At 60.1% G+C, this 27,540-nt stretch overlaps 4 protein-coding genes and 2 long non-coding RNA genes across 13 annotated transcripts in view; 4 read left to right on the top strand and 2 right to left on the bottom strand.

Annotated features, from left to right (window-relative positions):
* Positions 1-2,650, top strand: part of MYO9B (myosin IXB) — an 89,084-nt gene extending 86,434 nt beyond the window's left edge. For 5 of the 7 annotated variants that reach the window (XM_077859494.1, XM_077859496.1, XM_077859492.1 and 2 more), the window contains 3 exons: positions 173-315; positions 1,001-1,128; positions 1,249-2,650. In XM_077859494.1, coding sequence (XP_077715620.1) covers positions 173-315; positions 1,001-1,128; positions 1,249-1,664 — 687 coding nt within the window. In that variant the 3' untranslated portion in view covers positions 1,665-2,650. Of the gene's footprint in view, positions 1-172; positions 320-1,000; positions 1,129-1,248 lie in introns of all 7 variants that reach the window. The other 2 variants (XM_077859495.1, XM_077859491.1) reach the window with 1 other exon arrangement.
* Positions 2,651-4,015: 1,365 nt separating this feature from the next.
* USE1 (unconventional SNARE in the ER 1) lies at positions 4,016-6,933 on the top strand. Its single transcript, XM_077859501.1, has 8 exons — positions 4,016-4,182; positions 4,508-4,557; positions 4,715-4,793; positions 4,884-5,036; positions 5,534-5,546; positions 5,987-6,014; positions 6,320-6,494; positions 6,734-6,933. Exons 1-8 carry the CDS (start codon positions 4,042-4,044, stop codon positions 6,914-6,916), a joined length of 822 nt encoding a protein of 273 aa, XP_077715627.1. The 5' UTR covers positions 4,016-4,041; the 3' UTR covers positions 6,917-6,933.
* Positions 5,286-9,059, bottom strand: LOC144290355 (uncharacterized). Its single transcript, XR_013358056.1, has 2 exons — positions 7,118-9,059; positions 5,286-7,018 (listed from the first exon to the last, which is right to left on the bottom strand). It is a non-coding gene; the product is annotated as an uncharacterized LOC144290355 (long non-coding RNA).
* A 1,249-nt stretch (positions 9,060-10,308) lies between these two features.
* Positions 10,309-12,078, top strand: OCEL1 (occludin/ELL domain containing 1). The gene is made up of 5 exons (XM_077859488.1): positions 10,309-10,485; positions 10,609-10,808; positions 11,025-11,190; positions 11,437-11,490; positions 11,673-12,078. The coding sequence occupies exons 1-5, from the start codon at positions 10,408-10,410 to the stop codon at positions 11,793-11,795; spliced, it is 621 nt and encodes a 206-aa protein (XP_077715614.1). The 5' UTR covers positions 10,309-10,407; the 3' UTR covers positions 11,796-12,078.
* A 2,262-nt stretch (positions 12,079-14,340) lies between these two features.
* NR2F6 (nuclear receptor subfamily 2 group F member 6) lies at positions 14,341-24,585 on the bottom strand. The gene is made up of 4 exons (XM_077859487.1): positions 24,051-24,585; positions 20,130-20,224; positions 16,307-16,894; positions 14,341-15,060 (listed from the first exon to the last, which is right to left on the bottom strand). Exons 1-4 carry the CDS (start codon positions 24,341-24,343, stop codon positions 14,786-14,788), a joined length of 1,251 nt encoding a protein of 416 aa, XP_077715613.1. The 5' UTR covers positions 24,344-24,585; the 3' UTR covers positions 14,341-14,785.
* LOC144290350 (uncharacterized) lies at positions 19,212-20,608 on the top strand. 2 transcript variants are annotated; one of them, XR_013358054.1, is made up of 3 exons: positions 19,212-19,655; positions 19,924-20,018; positions 20,119-20,608. It is a non-coding gene; the product is annotated as an uncharacterized LOC144290350 (long non-coding RNA). The 2 variants fall into 2 exon arrangements; XR_013358055.1 differs by having other exon boundaries at positions 19,215-19,655; positions 20,122-20,608.
* Positions 24,586-27,540: the final 2,955 nt, after the last annotated feature.

Below are 27,540 nucleotides of genomic sequence, written 5' to 3'. Positions count from 1 at the left end.
GGCCCCCACGTGATCCTTGGAGCAGCCTCACTAAACCCACCTTCCACATCAGAACTAACCTCTCCCTGTTCACACCCGAACCTCAGCTGTTCACACCCGACTCTCCCCTCCCGAGAGCACCGGCCCCACCCACCCAGAGGGGCCAGCCAGACCTGCCACTTCTCTGTTGTAGATCAAGAGCCCCAAGGCCCGAGGAAGCAGTGCTGGCAGCCTGGAGGAGCTGGGGGTGCTGCCAGAAGAAGAAGTGCCCAGCGGTGATGAGGACCGTGAGAAGGAGATCCTCATTGAGCGGATACAGTCCATCAAAGAGGAGAAGCAAGTGTCTCTGCCCCCTTTCTGCCCTCAGCTGTGCCATCTGGCCCCCATCCCCAGGCCCCTCTGCAGAGCAGACCTGGCTGTTAGGAGGCTGACGGGCTAGACTCCTTCCCGTCATCCAGTACCTCCCTCATGGGGTGCTACTGTCCTAAAGTGCAGCCTAGGGCTCTGTTTAAACCCCATGCTTGACCATGGGAAGCCACGTGGTCCACAGGAAAAGAAGGGGCAGCAGAGGGATAATGCCCAAACTTTGTCTTGAAGTTGGTCTTAACTAGGGTAAACAACGAATCTGTCATCTGGTCAAGATGTGTGAGTAGGGCTGCCACTACCATTATGCCAGTAGAACAGGTGTGACCTGGGCCACCTGGCCACCCCAGTCCTAGGAACAGGGTAGAGGACTCCGGGCAGAGGGAATAGCACTTGCAAAGGCCCTGAGGCAAAAACATATCACTAGCTGAGTATAGGCGAGGTGGATGGCTTCCCTCAGCAGCCTGACACATTGCTCCTCGGAGTTTCTCTGGGCCAGATGTGATTTGGGGATTTGGGGATGGGTACTAAGGGCAGGGCCTCCCACCCAGGACCAGGAAGTTCCTATTCTGTCCCCAGCTGGCCTGGCACTATTGTTGGGTGGTCTTTGACCCTGGGAACAGCCTTGGACACCGTGACACCCTCCCCCCACCCCCAGGGAGGACATCACCTATCGGCTGCCGGAGCTGGACCCTCGGGGCTCCGATGAGGAAAACCTGGACTCTGAAACGTCAGCCAGCACTGAGAGCCTGTTGGAAGAGCGGGCCGGGCGGGGGGCCTCCGAAGGTCAGTATTAAGGCAGCGTCTGCTTTGCTCCTTCCCATGTTCACCACCGGCAGGCCCTGGGGCAAGGGTCCGTCTCCTGGCCCCGAAGCTGCAGTAACCCTGCCGTCTGTCTCTCAAAAGGGCCCCCCGCGCCTGCTCTCCCCAGCCCCGGCGCGCCTGCCCTGAGCCCCCTCCCCGTGGCAGCCGCCCCTCCACGACGAAGGCCGTCGTCCTTCGTGACGGTCAGAGTGAAGACCCCCCGGCGGACCCCCATCATGCCCACAACCAACATCAAGCTCCCACCCGGCCTGCCCTCCCACCTCCCTGGCCGGGCACCGGGTGCCCAGGAGGCTGCTGCCCCAGTGAGGCGCCGAGAGCCGCCTGCCCGCCGCCCGGACCAGGTACACTCTGTGTATATCACACCCAGCACTCACCTGCCCGTGCAGGGCATCCGGGAGCCCCTGGATGAGGACAGCCGGCTTCCTGGGGCCAAGCGGAGGTACTCAGACCCCCCAACCTACTGCCTGCCCCCCACTTCGGGCCAGGCCAACGGCTGAGGGCCACCCAGTGCCAGAGCTGGTCACTGAGCTGAAGAGCCAGCATCTGGCTGAGAAGGATCCCAAATGAAAAACTCCAAGACAATGTGAGGTGGGCACTAGCCCCAGTTGCAGAGTCCTAAGCAGGGAGATGCCACCTAAGGCTCAGCCTACCCACATCATATAGACGCGCCCACTCAGATCACCAAATCATGGTGGGCAGCCTGGCATTGGCATCCCCCACCTCTTTTTTTGTTTTTATGGTAACTGTTTCTTTGTGCGTGGTTTACATAACTTTAAACTGTTAACAGCCTTAACCAGAGACCAAATTGTTTTTTATACATGTATGTACAAACTTTTATATTAACGCCCTGCATCTCCCTTATAACCCGGACATGAGTCTTCAGAGCAAAGCCTGCACAGCTGCCACACGTCAGAGGCCCGGACCTGCACGAGGACGGCTTGGGGCCCAGGGTCTGAGGGCCAGGACCTTGCCCAAGGGATCTGGACACTTGGGGCACAGGACTGCCCCCAAGTCTTTCTCAGACTCATCCTCTGCCCGGCTGGCAGCCACCTGGCTGGCATGCCTTGGAAGGAGTATTGGGGCCCCTCTGGGGTTCAAGGCTGGTGGCTGGAGTCAGGACACAAGGTGGTAGGCAGCCTCCACCTGCAGCACCACAGACCTCACATCCGAGGGACACTTGAATGTGGCCATCACTCTTCTGTCCACCATGCCCTGGACTCAGGAGGCTGGAGGAGGCTGCCCTCGGCACACTGCCCACTCCATGTGGCAAACAGGAGCCGCGACTCAGGACCACTCACAGGCAGGGAGGGCAAGGTTGTACATTCCTACTGGACAACAGTGACAGCCTGGGGCTCTCCGGAGTTGGGCTTCCCCTCTCTTAGGCTTGGCTCACTCCCCAGACACACGGCCACAGGTCTGGGATGAGAGGTGGGTGCCCCGGGTGCCCCGCAAGCCGTGCAAAATAAAAAGTGCCTGAAAGGTATTTGTGTGCAGTTCCTCTCAGACTGGTTCAGAGTCAGTTGGGGGAGGAGGGGCTGGCAGGTGGGGGTGGTCCACCCTGTGGCTTCAGCCAAGACAGATGCAGGGCAAGGGGCTATGCCCCTTGTCGGGGAGGACCTGCCTTGACACCCCCCGCCCCCAGCAAACACTGCTGTTGGAATTTCACATTACTCCTCACTCTGGAGTGGTGTGCTTGCTGGAGGTGCTTATTTATTAATCTGGAAATGGGGCCGGGGGGGGGGGGGACTGCCTCCTGTTGCCATGTTTTAGCACCCACCCTACCCCTACTTAAGACTTAAATGTCAGCTAAAAGGGTCATCTCATTATGAAGAGATCAGTTCCCAGTGGGCCCACCAGAGCCAGAAGGTACACACCCCATCCCCACCCCCACCATCCCCTCTCAGACCAGCTCCCAGTCTGCAATAAGATGGGCAGCTGTGGGAACTTGCTGGCAGGTGGGGCCCATGGGGCTGGCGGGGGGTGGACAGTGAAGAACCCTAGTCCATGTGACACACGAGAAAGAGCTGGGGGGCTTGTCCGAGGCCACACATTTGGGATGGGGCAGGGCTGGGATTCAGAGCCTGCCCAGGCTGCCTCTAGTGCCCTATTTCATTCACCCTGGGTTTAGTCTCCTACATAGTATTTTGCGAAGACACCAAGCCCACTGGTGTGACCAGGACACAGGTGACGTCAGGGGTGGAAGATGGATGAGTGCTGCTTGCCAGCCAAGCTCCAGTACCTCTGACGTTCCAACCCCTACCCTGCCCTCCGCAGGCCAAGGGGTGCAGGGAGGTCACAGGATGGGCCTTGACTGCCTGAGGACCCAGGTGGGGTTCTCTCCATGAGGGTCTGACTGTCCCACCTCTCACCCCGAGAGCTAATGTCCCCCCTTGAGGCAGGCTTTGTCACACTGTACCTTTCCCAAAGAAGGAACCGGGCCCAGAAAATAAACTTTCTCAGGGCCACTGCGGTGGGGGGGATGAGTCGGTGTCAGGGCCGGAAGCTCATAACCGTAAACTCTGGATGGGCCCCTAAGCCTCGGATTCCTGCATCCCAGGCCGTACCCAGGCAAGAACCGGGTAGGGCTGCCGGGGTACGGAGAGCTCGGCGTGGGAAGAACCGAGCTGGAGACGGCGTGAGCGACGAATGGACCGGGTCCGTTTAACCCCTCCGGACGGGTTAAGACGCTTGAGAGGGGAAAACGCCATCTAGTCTCGAGTAGATACGGACAGTACAGCGCCTCTCCCTAAAACAACACATTAGTCCCCCCCGCCCCCAAAAAACACATTAGTTCCGCCCCCAAGACGCAACAGCGAACGAGTGGCGGACGCGCCCGGAAGAGGCCCAAAGAGGGCACTTCCGCCCTTCTCCAAGATGGCGCCGGCGGAAGGGGCAGGGTACGGCCGGGAGATGATGGCAGCGTCGAGGCTGGAGCTGAACCTAGTGCGGTTGCTGTGCCGCTGCGAGGCGATGGCAGCGGAGAAGCGGGACCCGGAAGAGTGGCGTCTGGAGAAGGTGAGGGAAATCTGCACTGTCAAGTGGAGCTTGACTTCCGGGGGGTGGCCTCCGCGGTAGCGGACACCGGGCCCCGCTCCCCCGTCCCAACGACCGCTCTGGCCACGCCCCTTCCGGTCGGTCCGCCACGTCCACCTGCAGCGCCCGCCCCATTCCCTAGGGTTCATCTGGCCCCGCCCCCTCGGCGCGTGTCTCCTCCCCCTTTAGGCCCCGCCCCATCCTGGCCCCGCCCCTTGTTGGCCCTGACAGCACTCCCTTTGGGCAGGAGAGGGAGGAGTGGAAGGGTATGGGGGACCAGGCTGACACCCCCACTTTCCCTTCCCAGTACGTGGGAGCCCTTGAGGACATGCTGCAGGCCCTGAAAGCCCAAGCAAGGTGAGTGCAGGTGGCTACAGGGGCTTCAAATCTGGGATGGGAATCAGGGCCAGGGCCAGCTCCTGTCAGGGAATCCCTGGGCTCCAGCCCCTGCTGAGATCCTTCCCGGAACTAGAGACAGTGGACAGGTTTTCTTTTTCCTCTTCTCACCTTCCAGCAAACCAGCCTCTGAGGTGATCAATGAATATTCCCGCAAGGTGGATTTCCTGAAGGGGATGCTGCAGGCAGAGAAGCTGGTGAGCAGGGGTGCTCTACTTCCTCAGCCCTCATCACACTCACCTGCCGTGGACCTGCCCCTCCGGTGACCCCTCTTCCCCCTTCTGCAGACCTCTGCCTCAGAGAAGGCACTAGCCAACCAGTTCCTGGCCCCTGGCCGCGTACCAACCACAGCCAGGGAGCGGGTGCCTGCCACGAAGACGGTGCATCTGCAGTCACGGGCACGATACACTAGCGAAATGAGGAATGAGCTGCTAGGCACGGTAGGGCTGCCTTCCTCCCTGGTCCCTGGGAACCCTCTGGTTAGGGACAGTTTAGTGCCTGGGTGTGGCCAGAACAACAAATGCTGGCAGGCATAGGGACACTAGGGAGCCCAACAGCCTCTGCCCTGGGCCATCAAGAAAGGCCGAGCCAGGACTTTGCTAGATGGATAGGAGTTTGGTCCGAGGCAAAAATGGTGCCTGTCTAGTTGGCACCCCAGAGTTGGCCCAGAGCATCAGATGAGTTTGCCACAGTTACATGACTTTATCTCATCTTGCCACAAATAGACAAGTTTTTCCATCTGCAAAATAGGACGGCAAGTGTCTTTTTGAGCCTTTTATGTGGATCAGCTAAACCCTTCAAAATATGAAGAAACTGAGATCCTGAGGTCATGGGACTTGCCGGCGGGGGGTTGTGGGGGCGGAGTCTGAGAGCAGAAAGGATAGTTTGGGGTGCAGGACAAGGCAGGTGACTTCATGGCTCTCCCTTTTTCCCATAGGATTCTGCTGGAGGTGAGTCACCCTGAGTAAAACAGGACTTGAGGCTTAATTGTCACGCTGCCTCACATCCTGCGCCTGGCTCCCATGGGGTCTCCCGCAGCCCAGGGAGTGTAGCCCCAGGGGCGTCACCTAGCTGTGCCTGATGGGGATGCCAGGACAGAGGAGCTGGCCCCCAGAGGGAAGAAAGCTGGATACCCCCAGGCCGCAGGGGCAAGGGTAAGCCAACAGAGGGGGCCTGGGGCCTGGGGGAGCCCAAATAGAAGTGAGGAAAACTGCTTAGAAGAGAGGACTTTTGAGCTAGAGCTTTGAAGCATGATCAGGAGCTCGCTGGGAAGCAGATAAGACAGGAAACGACATGATGAGTAGCAGACACATCACAAGCAACCATCAGGAAGCTGGGAAACAGGAAACCAATCTTCTCCTTCTTCCTGCTTGGCCTTTTTTGCTTCCAGAGCCCAAGCTGGATGTGAGGAAGAGAATGTGAGTGTCTTCAGCCCTTGGGGGGAGCACGGGGATGGGAAGGGTGGAGGGTGGAGGGTGGGGCGGGATGAACCTGGGACCACTGAGGCACCAAACCATGAAGGCCCCCACAAGCATCTAAATCACCGATCAGAAGCCACTTCTGGGGATGCTCTTCCAAAAAGCCAAAGTGAAGAAGGGGAAACGGAACCCTACGCAGGGCAGGGGCTGGAGCCATAACCTCTGGGCTCCCTGGGAATGTGTTGGTCTCTTCCCACTCCTCCACCCTGTCTCCTGCCCACCCGTCCACCTCTGTGTGAGGTCAGCGGGGTGGCAGGGCCCAGATCAGGGGATGAGAAACAGTCAGCAGCCGAGCTAGACGTCGTCCTGCAGCGGCATCAGGACCTCCAGGAGAAGCTGGCGGAGGAGATGCTGGGCCTGGCAAGGAGCCTCAAGAGCAACACGCTGGCCGCCCAGAGCGTCATTAAGAAGGACAACCAGGTGTGAGGGCCGGGGGAACTTCCTAGCCTCTGCCCGGGGACACCAGAGATGGTTCCCCAGCAGAGGGGCCTCGTGGCCAGGGCTCTCTTGGATGATAGAAGTTTGACAGAAGGCAGACGTGGACCCCCCAGCAGAGAACATAGTACTAGCAAGGGCCAAGAGGAGCAGACTTGCTCCCAGGCGGCAGGGAGAGGCCACACTTGGCCACAGTCCCGTTGACCTCCCCACCTCGCCCACAGACCCTGTCACACTCCCTCAAGATGGCTGACCAGAACCTGGAGAAGCTGAAGACCGAATCGGAGCGGCTGGAGCAGCACACACAGAAGTCGGTCAACTGGCTGCTCTGGGCCATGCTTATTATCGTCTGCTTCATCTTCATCAGCATGATCCTCTTCATTCGCATCATGCCCAAACTCAAATAAAGACCTGTGCTGGCCCAGCTTGTCTAGCCTCTGTCTGCCCTCCACCCGTGTCCAGGGCTGCCCTTTGGGCTGGACAACAATACAGAGGCTCTTTGCAGGTTCCTGAGAGCCACAGGGAACGCATGAGCAGGAGAGAAAGGTCAGTCTGGGAGGAGTAGTGACCCAGCAATACCCCCCCTTCAGTCCCTCCGCGGTACCTACCCCACACTGAAAAAGGCCACGTTCCAAGAAGACACAGGAGCCCCCGGCTGGTAGGGTCAGAGCCAGACACGGTGCCTTCAGCCTGTCCGGTTGTGGTGAAGCCCGGAGGGTGGGAGGGGAATGGGGCTACCTCTGGACGTCAGCCTGGAGGAGAGAGCGTCAGTGCTGGGCCTTGCTTGTGGCTGAAGGTGAGAATTCAGAGACAGGACTTAGTCCAGCCACAACCTGAGCTCTCAGGAAACTAGAGAGCCTTCACCAAGCCATTCAACAAACACACGAGGGTCTGTGGGAACTCTGCCCTGCCAAGGACATAGCCTGATCATTTCAGGTGAGGACTGCGTGGGCACTACTCCAGAGTTGGACCCTGGAAGAGGTCATGGAGTGGGAGTCCCAGGAGAACCATCAGTCCTGGGCTCTGCTCACCCTCACTCCAGACGTCAAAGGTGAAGCCTGTGAAGGAGGTGACCAAGGGAGCTCAGTGAGAGAGGCTGGGCAGGTAACAGGTGCACTAGGATGTTTGTCCCAGGCCTGTGAGAGTGGCCACTGTGGGAATATACATGGAAGTACCCACGTGGAGGGTCAATGTCAACATGGGTGTAAAAACACCAACTAAAGCTTTTTATAAGCTCTAATGGCAACTTTCAAAAAATAGATCTTAAGGGGCACCTGGCGGGCTCAGTCGGTAGAGGATGCAACTCTTGGTGTCAGGGTTTTAAGTTCGAGCCCCACTTTGGGTATAGAGCTTACCTAAAGTCTTTGAAAAAAAAATCCATCTTAAGAAGGCTCACACAAGATGCAGAGATGGTTCGATAGGAAGTTTGTTAATAGCCACATTCATGCATCAGGAAACAAAATCAGAGGGTAAAATCGTACTTTGTACTGTAGAGTATCCATTACTCAATACCCCTCAATAAACAATAAGCAAAAAATAAATACAATTTTTAAAAAAAAATAATAAGCAATGATAGATATTGCCCTCATTTAACTGCAGAATCTCAAGCCAAAAACAGCACTCAATATAATGAACAAATACTGGCAATCCTGCCACCAAATACAGGAGGGTGGAGGGGGATGCCCACAGAATCCACCCAACTCCCCCAGAGGTTTAACATTGTCTGGAAGTGCTGGTCAATTCAACTAGACAAGAAAGAATTGAGATTTAAAAATGAGGACAGGGCAGCCCCGTGGCTCAGCGGTATAGCGTCGCCTTCGGCCTAGGGCGTGATCCTGGAGACCCGAGATCGAGTCCCATGTCGGGCTCCCTGCATGGAGCCTGCTTCTCTCTCTGCCTCTGTCTCTGCCTCTCTCTCTGTCTCTCATGAATAAATAAGTAAAATCTTTAAAAAATATATAAAAAATAATTTTAAAAAATGAGGACAAAGGCAAAGTTAATTTGCAGATGATAGGACTATATGAAAAACTCAAAGTAACTAAAAAAAAGCTATTTAAACGACAATTTAGTAAAACAGCAAGGGCTTAATGAATATTTAGTTTCCTTCATGCGGGGAAAAAAAAAAGCTGCAAAATGTATCAGACGATCTCACCTATAATAGTAAAAGAAAAGATACACTACTTGGTTAAACTACATCCTTGGTATACAAAAAGCTCCCAAAAATCAACAAGAAAAAAAAATGTGCAGGAAAAGAAAAACATATCGTCTCTGAACTTTTTCTCTCACCAGATTAGTTAAGATGTAAAACTTCTTGTGGGAAACTGTAATAGCCCTGGAGTTAGAAAAGTGGGGGACCTCCTGGGTGGCTCAGCAGTTGAGCATCTGCCTTTGGCCCAGGGCGTGATCCTGGAGACCCAAGATCGAGTCCCACATGGGGTTCCCCGCATGGAGCTTGCTTCTCCCTCTGCCTGTGTTTCTGCCTCTCTCTCTGTGTCTCTCATGAATAAATAAATAAAATCTTTAAAAAATTTTAAAAAGTAGGACAACCCAGTTTCTCTCATATTTTTAAAATATAATTTTTGGGGATCCCTGGGTGGCTCAGCGGTTTAGCGCCTGCCTTTGGCCCAGGGCGCTATCCTGGAGTCCCGGGATCGAGTCCCGCGTGGGGCTCCCTGCATGGAGCCTGCTTCTCCCTCTGCCTGTGTCTCTGCCTCTCTCTCCCCCTATGTCTATCATGAATAAATAAATAAATAAATAAATAAATAAATAAATAAATAAATAAAAAATAAATAATCTTTTAAAAATAAAATATAATTTTTGAGTAAATAGATAAGTACAAGTTTTTTTATTTTTTTTATTTTATTTTTTTTAATTTTTATTTATTTATGATAGTCACACACAGAGAGAGAGAGAGAGAGGCAGAGACACAGGCAGAGGGAGAAGCAGGCTCCATGCACCGGGGGCCAGATGTGGGATTCGATCCCGGGTCTCCAGGATCGCGCCCTGGGCCAAAGGCAGGCGCTAAACCGCTGCGCCACCCAGGGATCCCTATTTTTTTATTTTTTTAATAAATTTATTTTTTATTGGTGTTCAATTTGCCAACATACAGAATAACACCCAGTGCTCATCCCGTCAAGTGCCCCCCTCAGTGCCCGCCACCCGATAAGTACAAGTTTGCTAAAACCACTGGTTTTTCAGGCCAAAAAAACAAAAACAAACCCTGAGGGTCAGAGAAGGTGAGCGGCCAGCTCCAAGCACACAGCAGGTCAGGTTCCCACTTCCCTTACCGCGGGGTGCCGCCCCCTCCCCGCCAGCCCCGCCCAGCCGCGCTAGGCCCCGCCCCACCCTGTGGAGCGACCCCGCCAGTTGGGTCCAACCTTTGAAGTTAAAGCACAACCTGGACTCGGGCGCGTCTCTGGGAGCGGACCCAGGCTCGGAGACCCGGACGCTGGGACAGGTAACCCCGGACGGGAGCCGTCCGTGCGGCCTGCAGCTGGGGCGGAAGTCCCGGGGGGCTTCCCGGGGGTGGTGTCCGCGGGCTTCACGCGCCCTGAGCGGCGAGGCTGCAGCAGCGCGGGGGTTAACTGGAGGCGGGGCCCACCCGGGATGCGCGCTGACGTCACGGGCGCAGCGCCTTTCCGGGTTGCGCCGCCGGGGGCGGGCTGCTGTGCGAGCCAATCGGGTGCGTGTATGCAAATGGCGGAGTGGGCGGTGGCGGCCGGTGCGCGGCTCCGGAGTCCGCCCCCCGGTGCTCCCGCGGCCCCGCCCGCCCCAGGCGCGCGCTTCTCCGGCTCCGCAGGCCGCTCGCCGACCGCCCCCGCCACGCGCGGGCCACGGCGCCCCCCGCAGGACCCGCTCGCCGCCCCGGGGACGGCCCCCCGGCGCTTCGCCGAAGCCGATGCCCACCCGGGAGCCGCCCAAGCCCCGCGGCCACCGTGGGGACCTGCAGACCCGCCCGCCCGGCCCTGGGCCCCCGGTGAGTCGGGGCGGGAGGAGGGCGCCCAGGTGTGGGGGGCCGTGGCTTCCCCACCCTGGTTACCGGGGGGGCGGCACCCCGCGGCAAGGGAAGTGGGGAACCTGATTCCTGCGGCATCTGCAGCGACTGGTGCCCCCAGGCCGGGAAGCCAGCGCCCCCCGCGCTCTGTGCGAGCCTCAACTAGGAGCCCCCAGGGCAAGGCCCAAGAAGATTGTATTTGAGGATGAGCTGCCCTCCCGGGCCCCCTTGAGCACCAGGAAGCCTATCGAAGCCATCCCCAGGGAGCACACGCCAAGGCCCCAGCCAGTGCCCGACTATGAGCTGTGAGTGTCCCCCCACCTTGATCCTGATGCCTGGGAACAGGGAAGGGGCATAGAGGCTGGGGCTTCGACAAATGTATAAGAGTTTACCGACTAGTAAAAAGAGAAAAGGGGGTTTTGGGGCCGGGAGTCCAACATGGGCAAAGTAAAACAAATTAAACTGATTGGGGGAAGGGTCGGGCTCTTTCCGCCCCGCTCTGACCCACTTGAACCCCGCAGGAAGTACCCACAAGTGAGCAGTGAGAGGGAACGCAGCCGCTACGCTGCGGTGTTCCAGGACCAGTACACAGAGTTCTTGGAGCTCCAGCAGGAGGTGGGCTCGGCCCTGGCAAAACTCCAGCAGCTGGAGACCTTGCTGAACTCACTGCCCAGGCCCCGAAGCCAGGTCAGCCCCAGCAGACACCCCTGGCCCACAGCCCTTCCAGGTGGTGGACCCTGGGCTCTGGGACCCCCTCTGGGTCCAGGTCTCTGGGCCCCTTCCTCTTCAGGGCTGGTTGAGCACCACAGCATAGTAACCAGGGTCAGCCCTGGAAGTCTGCACCCCCGGGTCACTTTGTCTGAGCCTCAGTTTCCCCATCCATCCTTGAGTTCAGCATCCTCTGAGCACCCCCAACCCCTTCTCTACTCGCAGAAGGAAGCCAACGTTGCTGCCCGCGTCTGGAGGGAATTTGAGAAGAAGCAGACGGTGAGTTGTGCCCCCGAGCCCCACAGGCCCGCCTTTGCACACCCCATCCTCCCAAGAGGCTCAGTGAGCCCAGTTTCAAGGAGAGGAAACTGAGGTCCAAAGAGGAAGAGGTGAAGGGTTGAGCCTCCGAGGGCCAGAGGCCAAAGCACCACAAGGACTCTCCTGGGTCTTGCCCTGCCCAGGACCCCAGCTTCCTGGACAAGCAGGCTCGCTGCCACTACCTGAAGGGCAAACTCAGGCACCTCAAGATGCAGATCCAGAAGTTCGATGAGCAAGGAGACTGCGAGGGCTCTGTGTACTTCTGAGCGCCCTGGAGGACAGGCGGAAGGACATGGCAGGGTGGCCCTCTTGCCCTGTACTTGCCTCTCTTACTACCTTCTGGCTCTAGCTCCTTCTGTTACCCCTTCCTGGGGTAGCTTTGGCAAATGCCTCAGCCTTTGAGACCCAGCTCGGATGGCACCTCCTCCAGGAAGCCTTCCCAGAACCTCCACAGGGACCACTGGCCCTGAGCCCAGATCTCAGCCCATCCCCTGGAAGCAGGTCTTGCCTGAGTCTGTGTCTCGGTGCAGTAAATATTTATGAAATGCCTACTGTGTACAGCCGCTTAACACTCCTGATTTCACTCAGTTGGCACCAAAAAGTTGTTCTTCCGTCTAATTGAGTTAAAAATCAAAATTCCAGGAAAGCGACTTATCCACACAGGGTGTGAACTCTGGTCTGTCCAGAGGGCCCCCTCTCCACCAAGAGCCCTCATGTGACCCTGGATGCTGAGGGGCCGACATCCAGCATTACTTGCTCAGCCAGGCTTGGGCTGGGGGAGCTCCATGGCCCAACAGTTTCCAGTAACCGGGGCACCTGGGTGGCTCAGTCAGTTGAGCATCTGACTTTTTTTTTAAGGAGATAGTGTACCTGCTTCAAGATTTTATTTATTTATTCATGAGAGACACAGAGAGAGAGGCAGAGACATAGGCAGAGGGAGAAGCAGGCTCCCCCCAGGGAGCCTGATGCAAGACTTGACCCCAGGACTCCAGGATCCCACCCTGAGCCGAAGGCAGACACAACCGCTGAGCCATCCAGGCATCCTGAGCATCTGACTCTTGATTTCGGTTCGGGTCATGGTCTCGGTCCCCAGGCTCTGCTGAGAGTCCGCTTCTCCCTCTCCCTCTGCCCCTCCCCCTGCTGGCAAGCGTGTGCTCTCTCTTTCTCTAAAATAACTAAATAAATCTTTTTTCAAAAGTTTCCAGCAACAGGACTGTAGAGGATCCTCCCTAGTCTTGCTCAGTGGGCATCACGCAAAATTCATGTGACATAATGCTGGGGACCTCCTGAAGGGGGCAGACTCAGCCCAGGGGCCCTGCTGGAGTCCCTGAGGCCCACCCAGATAAATGAGCCCTTAAAAATCTCCACTTCTGGGACGCCTGGGTGGCTCTGCACTCAGGCCTAGACAGGCATCCAAGTCTCTGGCCTGGGGACCGGACAGCAGGACAGACAGGATGGTCTGCTCAGTTCTCAGATGTGCTAGGAATCTAAGAGGTCATCACTGTCCCACCCAATTGGAGGGGACATACATTTGCTTCCCCAAAGGACACTGTGGAAGGTGCTGACTCAGGGCAGAGTCGGCCTTCCAATGGGAGCCCAGTATCCTCTCAATCCCATTCCTACTTTAGGCCCTGCTGGGGGGCAGAGCACACCCCTGAGACCCTCCTATTCATTCCACAGGAAGTGGATTCAAATGCCCAGTCTTCCCTCTCAGGCCTCTTCCAAGATGGACATGGAAGAGGCTGGGTGCTCATGGGGAACATTTTGGAGGGTTAAGGGCTGAGCACAGGCCAGCCTGTGGAGCAATACCTGAGTTCTGTCCCATTGATGCCTTTCCCATCAGAGAGGCCAGGATGGCAGGGCCCTGCCTCCCCCCACATCAACTTAATTGGGTCCCCATTTCAGCTGGTCCTTAGCTGTCCTTACCTGTCCCACCGTCCAGATCCCAATCTCTGAAATGGGAGGTTTTATTAGTTACATGTGAGAGGAAACCAAACAGGCTCAGGCACAAAAGGGTAAATCTGGGATCATGAGACTGAAGCATCCAAAGGTTTTGGATATGACAGGCTCCAGGGACTCCAAAGGTATCCTGGGAAGTTGGTCTACCTATTTTGGCTCCTTTTTTTAAAATTTTATTTATCTGTCAGAGAGCGAGTGAGCACACACACAAGCGGGGGGGGGGGGGGGGGGGGTAGCAGCAGGCAGAGGGAAAGGGAGAAGCAGGCTCCCACCTGAGCAAGGAACCCCATGCCAGACTCCATCCCAGGACCCTGGGATCATGACCCAAGCCAAAGCCAGATGCTCAGTCAGCTGAGCCAGCCAGGCACCCCTTGGCTGTTTTCAGCTCCATCCTCCTAGTTCCAGATCCCGCCATCGAGTGGCCAGCTCCGGGCTGCGTGCCCTCCCTGAACCCATCCCTGTGGCCAAGGGAATGGAGGGCTCTGTCTGGGGTGAGATCATGTGGCAAGAACTACACGGAATGTTTCTCCAGAGGACACTGGGGCCCGGACACCATGATCAAGGGCTGACCAAAGGGAATAGGGTATTTGGTCCGGGGCACGTGTGCATCTATGAGGCTCACCGTCACAGCCCAGAGCTTGAACCTGAACCTGAGCCATCTGCAGGATGCCACCCACCCCTGCAGACTCACTAGCTGACTGCAGGGCCCTCTCCCTGCCCCCAGCCGTTTCCCCACAAAAGCAGCAAGGCAGGCTGTTGTGAGGTTGTGGGTGTTCCAGATGGCTGGGGGTGGGCAGCCATGGTAGGGTGCCCCCCCATCCTGCCCTCCCCTCACAAAGATGATGGGGGCTGTGCAGGTAGGAAACGTCTTTATTATTGGCCTTGATTCATTCCTCATGTAGTGTCCATGGATTACATGTCCAGAGGATCTGCCTGGCAAATACTACCCCTGCCGGGCTGCAGCTGCCCCTCGAGCCCAGACACCAGGCCTTTGTCCATCACACACGGGAAGCCAACCTCACCATCCCAAGAGCTTATGCTTGGGGTGCCCGGCTCCAGGCTGCCCCAGAAATGAACTGGACCCTCGGTCCCTCCCCCTCTATTCTGGCCAGAAGTCCTGGGGAGGCCGAGGCTGGAGTCTGGACAAGCACTCTCTTTTTGGTTTCGTGATCATTTAAAAAACAGAGAAGACAAACATTTCACAGTCTTTAAAAAATAGTAGGAGTCTGGTGAAAGAAGCCAAGGTCCTCCACTCGGGGGGCCCCCCGTGAGGCCGACACATCCAGGTCCCATGGGGTCACTGGCCTGAGCCATAGGGCCAGTTGAAGGTACTTCCCGACAGCAGCATGTCTCGGATCAGCGTCTCAATGGGCGTCTTGCCCACTAGGCGCATGAAGAACAGCTGGGAGATGAGGGAGGCAGGGACCGCGCGCAGGGCGGGGAGTCGCAGCAGCAGGCGACCGAAACGCTGGGGCTGGGACGGGTACTGAGCCCGCACGTACTCAGTAAGGGCCACCTGTGCCTTTTCCTGCAGGCTTTCCACATGTGCTGGGTCCGAGAGGCCGCAGGCATCTGGGGAGACAGGGCAGGGTCAGGAGGGTGGGGAGAGGTGGGAGGACACCAAGCCCCCCACTCAGGGCTCCGGGTGCTGGGAAATGGAGTCCTGAGGGACAAATGGGGTCCTCAGGCAGTGTCAGTCCTCGAGAGACTGAGGTGGCCTCAACTGAGGACAGTGACACAAGAGTGTGGACACTGGTGTCTCCAGGACAGGGGAGCCCCAGCTGAGGCCTTGGGCAAGGTGACAAGTACTAATCAAGCTCAAGGGGAAGAGGAACTAGGGAGGGGACTCGAGAAGGAAGGCAAAGCCAGAGGGGGTGTTCAGCCAGAGTGGCCTGGAGTGGGAGACCCATGAAGGGTGGGGCAGAGGAAGAATCTTCTGGGGGCAAGAGGCGCAAAGCCGCATTTATCAAGTGAAAGCCACCTCTCAGAGTGGCCTGCGTCTCATTCCTGCATCCCTGGCCCCAAGAAGACCCCTAGTGGGATCTGGAACCTTCCAGATGCAGAACCAGCTGCGCCACCAGTCTCTGGAGTGAGGTAGGGCATTCAGTGGCTAGGTGGTTAACTAAAGACTAGGAAGGTCCTGGCCGGCCCCACCCACAGCGGGAGGGACTCCAAGACCCGCCCCTGCCCCGTCCCACGCGGCCCAGCTGCCAGGAGGCTAACTAGGGGGCGTTTGGGGAGCCCTGGGTCAAAAGTCTGGGGGTCCAGGAATCAGGGAGTGGAAAGCTCAAGGGAAGCCAGAACCAGGTGTCAGGGTATCCCCGCCTGGCAGGCGTCTGTAACTGCGCAGTAAGCAGGAAGGCCCGAGTCGGCAGAGGAGGGTCAGGGGTGTTGGGGAGGACGAAGATCGGGGACCAGGTGTCAGAGACCTCCCCTCCCTCATCCTGCGCCTCTGGATCTGCCCACTGAGCACCAAGAGCACCCTGATGAGGGGGTAGAGGCTGGGGTCTCAGGGAGCCTGGGAATCCGGGAGAGAGGCTGTTGGGTGACCTGAGCCACGCGTCCAGGCCCAGCTGTGGGTCTGGAGAGCAGGGCTCAGGGTTCTTAGGGAGCCCTGGGATCAGGCGTTGGGGGCATCAGGGTGTCACACCGCCTGTCTCTCCTCCACTGGCCCCCCAGCGGCGCCAGGCCGGCAGGCTGAGGGTCAGGGAGGGGGGGTCCTCTGGGGGCCGGGGTCAGGGTCCAGGTCGCCCCCCACCGCCACCCGTCCTGGGAGACAGACACACACACAGACACACAGACGCGCGGCGCATCTCACCGGGCGTGAAGAGCGCGATGGCCTTGAGGCAGCCGTACTCGGCCGAGTCGACCTGCAGGCGGCCCAGCTTGTCCACCTGCTCCTGGAAGGCGCGCACCTGGTCCATGAAGGCCACGGCGCGCTCGGCGGCCATGGGCGCGGCGTGCAGCCCGGCGGCGGCCAGCAGCGGCGCCGTGTGCAGGGGCAGCGCCGCCTGCGCCGCGTTCAGCACGAAGAGCTCGCTCCAGCTGAGGCGCAGCAGCGCCACCTGGTCGGCCACCGGCAGCTCGGGGAAGAAGGGCGCGTGGCGCGCCCACTCCACGGTGCTGAAGAGCAGCCGCGCCGCCAGCTCGCACACGTTGTCGATGCCCAGCACCGCGCCCGCCGCGCCGCCCCCCGCGCCGAACGCGCCCGCCGCGCCCGCCCCGAAGCGCCCGGCCGCCGCGGGGTAGGGCTCGGCGCGCAGCAGCTGCGCGATCAGCTCCGACACCGGCTGCCCCGGGAAGAGGTCTCCGCCCGCCGCCGCCGCCAGCGCCGAGCCCGGGGGGCTGCCCGAGGACGCGGCCACGGCGCCCGGCAGCGAGTGCGGGATGCGGCCGCGCTGCACCGCTGGGGGGCGGAAGGGGGACGCGGAGGGGGCGGGGAAGGGGGGAGCCGGTCCCCGCAGCCCGCAGCCCGCAGCCGCGGGGAGGCGGGCGGGGAGGGGGCAGGCGGGTGACGAACACGGGGTGCGGGACAGGGATTGAGGGACACGGGGAGAGACACCAGAGAGGAGCGAGGGAGGTGGCAGGGAGAGGGAGGGACGGAACAAGGGGGAAAGTGGGTAGGCGTGGGGGGGGCAGGTGGAGGGAAGAAAAGGGGGGAAGATAAAGTCATCACAGGGTCACTCAGCCCCTCCCCCAAAGGCTCCCCACACCCAGCCTTTCCCTGGTCCCCCAACCCCCCCCCATGCGTGCACAGATGATTGGGGGACCTGCAAGGACCTGCAGGCCCCACCCTGCTCTGCCCTGTGCCCCAGCGGAAGGCCATTTCCAGCCACCAGTCCCACCCCGCTTCTTGCAGAGGAGCATAGGGGGTGGGATGGGGCCCTTGGGTGAAGACTAATCTAATTCGCACCTGGCCCCCTCCCTCTGGACGATGTGAGCTCCACTCAGCAGCCATGGAGGCCTGACCTGTCAATCATGCCCCCATCTGCCCATCATGGGGATCTCAGAGCTGACCATAGGGCCAGGGAGGGGTCACTTTCATTCTGCTGGGGTGGAGGGTGGCCCTGGCCAGCCTAGCCTTGAAGCAAGTGATCTCTCCTACAGCAATGGGATCTTTTCTCTAGCTCCCGGCCTCAACCCACCCCCAGATCACGGCTCTAGGGGAACCCCAGAGCTGGGAGTGGAGTCCCAGCCTATAATAGGTGCTCAATAAACATTAACTGCCGTCAGTAGCCTTGCCTGTTAAAGGAGAGCACCCACTGCTGGGTTCCCAGGATTCAGGTGAATAGGAAGAAGGAAATTGAGGCACAGAGAGGAGGAGGGGTAGCCACAGGTTTACCTGACCTGTGCCAGGGTGGTTGGGCTGAGGGCCAGACAGAAACTAACTAATGATCTTTAATGAATTGGCATGCCCCGTCTCATCTTCATGAACTCCTAGCCAACAGGCCACAGAATGAATGGGGAACAGAATGTGGGTGGAAGTCAGGGCCTGAGCAGGTTAGTGGGGGCTTTAGGTTCGAGGATTCTTGTCTCAGAACCAACTGTCAAAGATCAGATCCCAGCTCAACGCCCCGGCCCCAGCCCCGCCAGGGTTGGGTGGAAGACCTATTCCTTCCGCCTTTGTTCACTCAGTCCTAAACCCTATCCCCACCATTCATCCATCACCCAGCCATGTTCCTACCTCAGTGCCTTTGCACTCACTGTTCCTGCTTCCTGAGATCCCCTCCCCCAGCTCTTCCTCTTTATCCAGCCCAAACTGTGTGGGTTCAAGTCCCAACTCTAGTGCTCTCTGACCCTGGCAAATGGCTTCACCTCTGCATTCTGTGCTCAATGTCCTCATCTGTAAGATGCAGGTAGTAATGACAGTGATGACACCAATCACTAAATTAATGAGAATCTAACTTACTTAGAACAGCACTAGGCATATAGGAAGGGCTCAATGGGTAGTAATTCAGGCCAAGAACATGTATTAAGCACCTTCTACGTTCTAGGCCCTGGACTAGTCACTGGGTATGTGTCAGAAAACAAGACAGGGATCCCTGGGTGGCGCAGCGGTTTGGCACCTGCCTTTGGCCCAGGGCGCGATCCTGGAGACCCGGGATCGAATCCCACATCGGGCTCCCGGTGCATGGAGCCTGCTTTTCCCTCTGCCTGTGTCTCTGCCTCTCTCTCTCTCTCTCCCTCTCTCTCTCTCTGTGACTATCATAAATAAATAAAAATTAAAAAAAAAAAAAAAGAAAACAAGACTAACGCAAGTCCCTTCCCCCAGGGAGTGGACATCCTGGTGGGGGAGCAAGTAGATAGTGCAAAATAAAGGGGGATGGTGAAGAGTAATCAGGAGGGCTTCTCTGAGGAGGTGTTCTTTGAACAAACCTTAAAGGAGGTAAGGGACGCCTGGGTGGCTCAGTTGGTTAAGCATCTAACTCTTGATTTCAGCTCAGATTATGATCTCAATGTTGTGTGATTGAGTCCTGTGTTGGTCTCCATGCTGGGCATGAAGCCTGCTTAAGATTCTCTCCCCCTCCCCTGCAGTCCCTCCCTCCACCTCTTAAAAAAAAAAAAAAAAAAAAAAAGGTAAGGAAGCCATGCAGGTATGAGGTAAGAGTGTTCCAAGAAGAGGGAACAGTCTGTGCAAAGGCCCTGAGGTAGGACTGTGCTTGGGGCATGAGCTGTGATTATTTCCCACTCCTGACACTTTGGAGAGCTGAAGTACATCAGGACTTCAGGTCATGGACAAGCAGAAGCAAAGGTTGTGGAGGGCGAGTCATCCCTGAACTTGAAAGGACAAGAGTGTAGTCGGGCAGTTTTAAGAGAGAGACCGAGCAGCCACTGCCAGCTTCTTTCACAGAGGCCAGCAGAGAGGAAACTAACTTTAGAGCAGGAGAGACCTAAGATGCAGGGAAGAACTGCCAACCTGCTCCTGGGGAGGCCGGCAGAGACAGGAGCCCAGCATGGGGCTCTTAGCCAGTGAGCCAGGTCCTGCTCCCAAGCCCACCGGGCTCCACGTGGAAGTCTCTGGGTTCCAACTGAATTCTAAGAGTGAATTCTAGAGCTTGGTAGAGCTCTAGGCCCAGCTGCCCGGCACGTGTCCACTCAAGTCCCCAGGGCAGAAACAAGGGGCTGGGCCTCCCTCTGGCTCCCAGTGCCCAGGGTCAGGCGGAAGGGTAAGCTGCCCTTTGCCTTAATCGGGCGAGTTCCTGCCTTGGACAAACACAAAGCAGGGGGTGGAGGATGGAAGAAACCAATCAAAAAAAAAAAAAAAAAAAAAAAAACCATCCTTGTTCAGTGTTGGCCAGGCTAAGGGGCACAGGGGTCACTGAGGTGTCAGGGCCAAGGAACCTGACTCTGAGGCCAGGGGCCCTGGCAGGGAGGGGCTGAGGGGCAGAAGAGTCCTGACGTGGGCCTGAATCAGGGTGTCCCCTGCATCCCCAGCTCCACCGCAGCCACCAGGTGACTATGGATAATTGGATTCCTCCAGCCTGGGGCCAGACTGAGGCCCACGAGATTGTGGGATCGGTGGTAACGAGGTTAGCAGGCGCCAGGCCCCACCCTCCTCGGCTCCCAGACCCCCGAGAAAGGGAGTGAAGGCGAGGGCTGTTTGCTCACCCTGTGCCTGCCCCACGCCAGCAGGTACTCACCCTCCTTCCTCATGCCCACCCGGAAGCACTTCTTCAGGCGGCAGTATTGGCACTGGTTCCGGTGATGCTGGTCGATCTGGCAGTCACGGTTGGACCTACAGGCACGCAAGGGGTCACCGTGACACCCACATCCTGCCCCCTGAGCCACCCTATAAGTCACCTTTGAAGGCCGCACCTGAGAAACATCCATGCCCCCTACCCCGGGCTGGGCAGGTACCCTCCCCAAGGGGCACAGGGGCTAAGCCTGCAGGTCTGCAAAGGGGAAGAGGACAATGGACGGTGGGGACGAATGGAGTCTGCGGCAGAGTACATTAGCACGCCAGGGAGGGTATGTTGGGACTGGGTTTTGAAGGATGAACAGAAGTTCAGAACAGCTCCCTACTCAGTGGGTAGTCCGCTTCTCCCTCTCCCCTTTCCTCCCCCTCCTCCCTGCACCTGTGGGGAGGTCACGCTCTGTCAATTAAATAAATAAAATCTTAAAAAAAAAAAAGTTGCCCAGAACAGAGAGGCAATTCCACGCAGAGAGCACGAGGTGAGCTGTAAAGTTGGAAACGTGCAAATATGAAAGCCTCAATGGTCTCATTTTACTTGGTCATTGCTGGGCCGAGGGTGAGGTCTTTGTCCCAAGGGCAATGTGAGAACAGCAAAGGTACACGCTCAGGGAGCTGGGCTTCTGAGCTGGGCTTCGGGAGTTACCTAAGAGGCTTGGGGCCAGGCCAGGGCCCATCCTCTACGGGCACAGTAGGGCCGGGGTATTATCACCCCACACAGGACCACCACGAATGAACGAATGAATGAACAAACCCCTGTGCCCCCTTTAAGACCTCAGACCCATGTCCCCTCCTCCAGGAAGACCTTCCAGACTCCTAACTGAGCCAAAGAAGCTTCCCCTGAGTGGCCCTCAGGGATCACTGCCTCTTGCAGGGATGGGACAGGGCGCCCCGCCCTGCAGGACACGGAGCTCCCCATCCAGGGGCAGCCCCCAGCCGGCAGGTTCAGGCCCTCGTGCTTCACATTTCTCCAGTGCTCCTTCCCCCCGGCCCCTGCCCCTGCCCCTGTGCTCCCTCGGTGTCCCTCCACCCCAGCCTCGAAGCTCTCCGAGGCCCGGCCCCGGGGACAGAGAGACACCCCCGGCGTCCCATCTGGGCCACCAAGAGGGTACCCAGAGACAGTCAGCATAAAACACTCGATGCAGTTAAAATCTCAACACCGCTCAGCCGCAGACACTCGGCCCCAGCCCTACGGTGGCAACTTCCCCACCGAGACTCAGTTTCCGCATCTGGAAAGGGGAGGCCAGATGCCGGCTCTCTATGGGATGCACTGGGCCTGGGGGGACCTGAGGGGTTTTCGGGGAGGGCAGCAGGACCCAAGCCCAAGCTGGGGGCGGGGGTCTCAACGGCAGGCTCAGGACAGCGGAGGCCCTGGGGATCTCCAAGGGCCCAGGTCCCACAGCGCCAGCCTCGCAGCCCAGGCCTCTGTCCCCTGCCCGGCCCGAGCCCCCAGGAAGAGGCCCCGCTAGGGTGGAGGGAGTTCAGGCAGAACCAGAACAAAGCCCAGCAGGCAGGCAGTGGGAGGGTCCTGGGCAGCCGGGTGGAAAGAGCCAGGCCTGGGGCGGGCAGGCAAGCAGGCAGGGGCCCAGCTCCGGGCCCCTGACCTGGGGCAGGGGGCGGGGGGGGGGTTCCCAGAACCTTCTGCCTCGACTTCCCCAGCTGTGGATTTGGGAACAGATCTCCTGTCCCTCCAGATGGGGAAACAGTAAGTTCCACCTGTTATCCCACCTAAAGAGCACATGCTTTGCCCAACCCTATGGTCCAACGCAGCCTCCTCCCTGGGCTTCTGGCCTCTGGTCCAATTTGATCACTTGCCCTCCCTTGCTCACGTAGCCTCCTCAGCTCCCTGTCATCCTCAGTCCAGGACTTCAGATCCACTCGGTTCCAAGTCCTCCCAGGCCTGGGTGGTCTCATCTTACCACACTGCTCCCCTAACCTGCCACTGAGCCTTTGCCTGGGCCACGCTCTCTACAGGAGTGCCCTTCACCTCCCCTACCTGCCAAACCCCTCCTGCTTCAAGGCCTACTTCCCATGGACCTCCTCCAGGCAGCCCTCCCTGAACCTCGCGCAGAGCCAGCCCCACTCTCCCCGGGGACTCCGGACCCATCCTTCCCTCGGGCACAGCCCAGACTCCACAGGCAGGCAGCATCTGTGTCTCACTGTGTCTCCTCCAGACTGGGAGGGCGCCGGGATTGGACTGGGGTCTCTCTGGGGCGGGGGGGGGGGGGGGGGGGGGGGCTGGCATCAAACCTGCCCGGCTAGGCCCTGTGGGGACTTTGCAGAACCAATCTGAGGCTCAGAAGGGGCAGTGATTTCACCAGGTCCCACGGTGCAGAGCTTCTGCGGCGAAGGACCTGCCGGCCCCAAACAGCAGCCCCCTCTCCTGTCTTGTAGCTTCCTGCTCCCTTCAGAGGCCCCTGAGACCCCAGAACCACCTAAGCTCCTCCCTTGCCCTCCCCAAAGACCCGGCCAGAGAGCAGGCAGCTATTCCAGCAACAAGAATGAGGCCAAAGTCTGGTGGCCCAGTTACCACTGGAGGAGGGAGCAGGCCAGCTCTCCCACACACACACAGCTACCCCAGACCAGGCCCTGACCGCAGACCCGGGGCCAAACTCCAGCCTCTGGTGCCCGGTGCCCCGCCCTGTGGCCTCACCAACAAGCCCGCCATCAGCTGCCCTCTCCCCGGGGACACCCTGAACCAGGACTCAGCCGCTCCCCTCTTCCCAACCCCAGTTCCCCTTGCTAAGCCCCAACTGGGGCAGGGTCTCTCTCTGGGGGCCCCGGGGCCTTGCCAGGACCTCTCTAGGCCTCAGTTTTTCCTATCCGGAAAATGGGACTCTCCAGACTGGCTCTGCAGAGCCTGTACACGTTCATGTTGGGGTGCAGGGCAGGAGCTTGGCAAGGAAGCAAAAGGACACTCGCGGAGGACTGGTGGGAAAGGGGGCCCGGGGCTAGACACCCCAGCCCAGCATCAACCAGAGAAAACTAGCAAGGCCACACCCTGTCAGTGGGGCCTCCAACCCAGGAGGGCCCGGGGCTCCTTCTTTGGAAACATTCACCCCCCACCCCGAGGGGGCCAACCGAAGTTTCAGGGATTTTCCAGGAGCCCTAGGTCTGCGCCCACTCCTGATGGGGGCAGGGTTGGAGCAGCCGAGGTGTGGTCAAATCCAGGCGCCCTCCCAGCCCTCCCAACGGCGGTTTCCAGTGACCCAAGGCCCAGGGTGAGCCCAGGGTTGGGGGGGAGGGGGGCAGCTCCCCGCTGATGGGCAAGCCCGGCTCCCCCCACAGCAGGGCTACCCATGCGAAAGAGGCCGGAGGCCGCCCAGTGCCACCCCTGCCTCGCTCCCGCCGCCGCCGCCGCCTCGGTGGCCAGGGCGACTTTGGAAGTGATATTTGACCCCAAGGGCGCGCCGTATCGATCCGCGCGGCCGCAGACAATGGCCCCTGGACGCTGCGAGCCTCGCAGTCCAAGTTCCACGTTCGATTCCCGCAGGGTCCCCTGCGCGCCGAGATCCCCAGGAGAAGGGATGCCCTGAGGTTAGGGCCCCACCCCTGACAGCACCCCCAACCCCTCCCTGCGCGGAGATGACCCCTCTCGGGAGAAAAGGAAGGGAGGGAGAAGGAGCAAGGAACTGGGGCGGAAGCCGCCAGGGACCACCTGCCGGGGGGACCTGCACCGATACAGCGCCGACTGTATACACAATCCCAGGAGTGCAAGGGAGGGGGGCGGAGGGGAGCTGTGCCCCTATCTCGGAGGGGGGAGTGGAGGCCTGGGGAAGGTCAGCGCCAGGCCCAAGGTGACCGAGCAGGTCAGAGGCCCGGCCCAAGGCGGGCCCGGTGCACGGCGGCGGTGCGCGGGTAGGGGGCTCACCGGCAGGTGTAGCTGAGGTTGCGGCGGATGCTCCGCTTGAAGAAGCTCTTGCAGCCCTCGCAGGTGAAGACGCCGTAGTGCTTGCCGCTCGACTTGTCCCCGCACACCACGCAGTCCACCTGCAGCCCCGGCCGCTCCTCGTCGCCCGGCTCGGCGTCGCTGGCGGCGCCGGGGGGTGAGGCCGAGTCTTCCTCGGCCGCGCGCGGGTAGCCGCCAGCCTTGTCCACGCCGTTCGTGTCGCCGCCACCGCCGCCGCCGCCGGGGCCGCCCCAGCCGCCGGTCACCATGGCCATAGCCCCAGGGCAGCGGGGCCGGGGCGCCCCCTCCGCGCTCCTCCCTCCGGGCACCCCTCTCGGCCCGGGGGGACCCTACCCGGCGCGCATCCGGGCCCGGCGCGCGGGGGGCACCGGCTGCACCCCCCAAAAAAGTTTTGCAGCAACTTCCTGCGGCCGGTCCGCGCGCCCGGGCAGAACTGGTCGGGCCGGTTCCAGGCCAACTTTCCCACGCGTGCGCGGGGCCGGGCCTGGGGGCGGGAGGGGGGGCGCGCTAGAGGCGCGAGCCGGGGGCCCCGGGGACTCGCGCCCCGCCGCCCTGGGGCCCCGGCGGGGGCGCGCGGGCCATGGCCCGGCCCAGGCTGCGCAGGGGGCGCCCTCTGGCCTGGCCGCCGCGGGGCCGGGGGCTGCGGCCAACTTAGCGGGCCGCCATCCGAGCGCGGGAGGCCGGGGGGAAAGTTTGGCCGCAAGTTACGCGGCCGCCCGCGGCGCGGGGGAGGGGCGGCGGGCGCGCGCCGGGGCCGGTCGCCGCGCCCCCCGGCTCCCCCGGGCCCCCAGGCGGCCGCTCGGGGCCTGCGAGGCTGCGGGCCGGCGCTTCCCGAGCTGCCGCCCCCTCTGCGGCCGCGCCTGCCCGGCCTGGGCCTGCGCCTGGGCCCGAGCCTCGCTCTCGCCGCCGCCGCCGACCCCGCGCGCCGGCCTCGCGCTGCGGCCGGTTTGACACACAACGTTCCATTCGCGGGGCGGGCGGGGGGCGGGGGCGGGGGCAGGGGCGCGCGCCGCGGGCTGGGGGCGGGCGCTCGTTGCCCCGGCGACGGCCACCCTTATAAGGGCATGGGTGGCCTCGCTCGGCGCCCGGCGCCCGGGCCGGCGGGAGGGGCGAGGGCGGAGCACGGGGCCGCTCGGCCTGACCCTCCCCCCTCCATCCCCCCACTGCCCCCGCCCTCGCCCGACTCCAGCCTTAACCCCTGCCGGGCCGCGGCGGGAGCCCGGGCCGCCGCTGCCCTCTGCCCTTCCGCAGCCTGCACAAGATGTCTCTCCGAGGCCCTCCCCTCCGCCTCCGGCCTTGGACGATGCCTCGCTCAACCGCCCTCGAGGCGCACCTCGGAACCCTACCCCTGCATTCCCTGCAAAAGCAATAATGGGGGCCGGTTGCACCCGGGGGGCACGCCCCTGCGCAGTACACACACACACACACACACACACACACACCCTGGGGCATTTCTTTGCACAGTTGCATGATGGATTGTGTTTGCTTCCTCTTCCAGAAAGTCGCCGCGTCCGACCCTCACCCCACCCTTTCTCAGCTCGGGCTAACACCTGGTGCTGGGAATCTCCAGGGCCAAGGGATGTTGTGGTCTGTGGCCGGCGGGGGTGCGAGGTCAGGGGCCCCCTCGCCAGAATTTTAGGCCTCTGGGGGCAGGGCACCCACCCGCCCAGCTAGGCTCGAGGCAGCAGGAATGCCCACCATCCCTACTGGGGCCTGCCCCCCTTTCCTCTCTCATTTCCTTTTCTTTCTGTGCTTCACATAAAGGGCTTGGCCAGGCCACCGGCTGGACTGCAGATGTCTCTTCCAGGCTCCCAGGAGCCTCTCAGTTGCCGCTGGCTTACAGCTTCCCCTGCCCCCCTCACTCACTGGGGACGACCAGCATTTATTAAGTGACATTTGTTTGTCACCCCCCCCCCCCCCACACACACACACACACACATCTCCCGCCCAGGCAGCGCTGGGCTGGGCAAGCCTGAGCTTCTAGCTCTGGGCCTGTTAACGTTTAACCAGCTGGAAAAGCCCTTCCTATGGTGACCTTTCACCTTGGAGTCCCGCAGGTCCGGTGTTGGGCCTTATCTCCTGCCCTGCCCTAGGCCCCGGGCCCAGAACTGGACACCAGGGCACGTGGCTGGGCCTCTGAGAGCTGCCAGCAGGAAAAACAGTGCCCTCTGCCCCCACAGGCCCTCCCCTTGCAGAAAGAGGCCTTGGGAAAAGGCATGTCCTCCAGATTACATCTGAGGGGGCAGATATACCTTGGCTTCGGTGGGGGGGAGCTGGGAGATCTGGGAAATCTTGGAGATCATGCAACATTTAAAAGGCTACCAAGGTAACGTAAAAGCCAGGCACAATGCACCCAGCCTGGGCCTCTGGGGCCCCCAGGGAAAGTCTGGCTGGGTGCAAGTTGGAGGAATCTTTAGCAAGTGCAGGAAGCCAAAAGACTGTGGTTAGACATGAGGGAGGACTTTCTGTCGGACTGACTAGGTGGAATTCCCGGCCCTGTAAGCCCTGCTGGAGATGGGGGTCTGGATGGTTAGAGAGGACCATTTTGTTCTGGGATTGCCTGGAAATGTTCTGGAGGTGCTGGCTGGTTATTTGGGGTTGAGGACAGGGGTCCCAGGTCTCTGGTCTGCACTTTCCAGCATTCTTGGGCAGGGGAGAAGGAAGGCATCTTGGGAGACCAGGTTCAGGGAAGGGAGTCAAGGGGACCTGAGAGTGGAGGGGCAGGGACCTGGAGCTTGAGGGACACCAGTTGCGGGGTACTAGGGCAGGTTTGGAGGCAAGGGGGAATATCCTAGAACCTCCGGTAGGTCCCACCCCTTGAGGGCGGCCCTGCCCCCTTCCCCAAGCGCCAAGGCCCCGAGCCCCCTGGGGCCCTCCTGGGCTGGGGGGGTGGGGGTCGAAGTCCGGCCCGCCCCCTTGACCCCTGCCCGCGGCCCCGCGGTGACATTTGACCTTGCGGCGGCTGCAGACCGGGGACAAAGAGCCCTGGGCCCATCTGCCGAGGGGGCACCCGTGGGAACGACCAGACCCCGCTCCCGGCGGCCTGGGAAGCGGCCCCTGCCCCCCTCCGGCAGCGCAAACTCCCCACCCTTCCGCAGGTGACCTTGTCTCCTTCTGCGGACTGGGGAGACTGGTGGGACTGGGGGGGCCTGAAGTCACTCTTGCATTCTTGGCAAGAGGAGATAAGGTCAGCTCCCCTGACCCTCCTCAGCACCTTGCCCTCCTCAGTTTCTCTGCTTTCTTCAAAGCTGGCCTTTGTCCAGCGAGATTGCACCGACCGAAGGTCACCAGCCCCCGCGATCTCTAAGGAGTTGTGCGTCAGTAGGACCAGGTCGAGTCCTGGGGCCCGCCCTGCAGCAGGCAGCCATCGCGCACACCTGCACAGGTGTCGGCTGGAAACCACCCCGCACCACCACCACCAGGCTGGGGATGAAAACCTTTCTAATCCCCG

This window comes from Canis aureus, chromosome 19 (genome assembly GCF_053574225.1).
Source record: "Canis aureus isolate CA01 chromosome 19, VMU_Caureus_v.1.0, whole genome shotgun sequence".
In the NCBI taxonomy this organism is placed as follows: Eukaryota; Metazoa; Chordata; class Mammalia; order Carnivora; family Canidae; genus Canis; species Canis aureus.
Note: the sequence above shows the minus strand (reverse complement) of the source record. Positions and strands in the feature narration are given on the sequence as shown.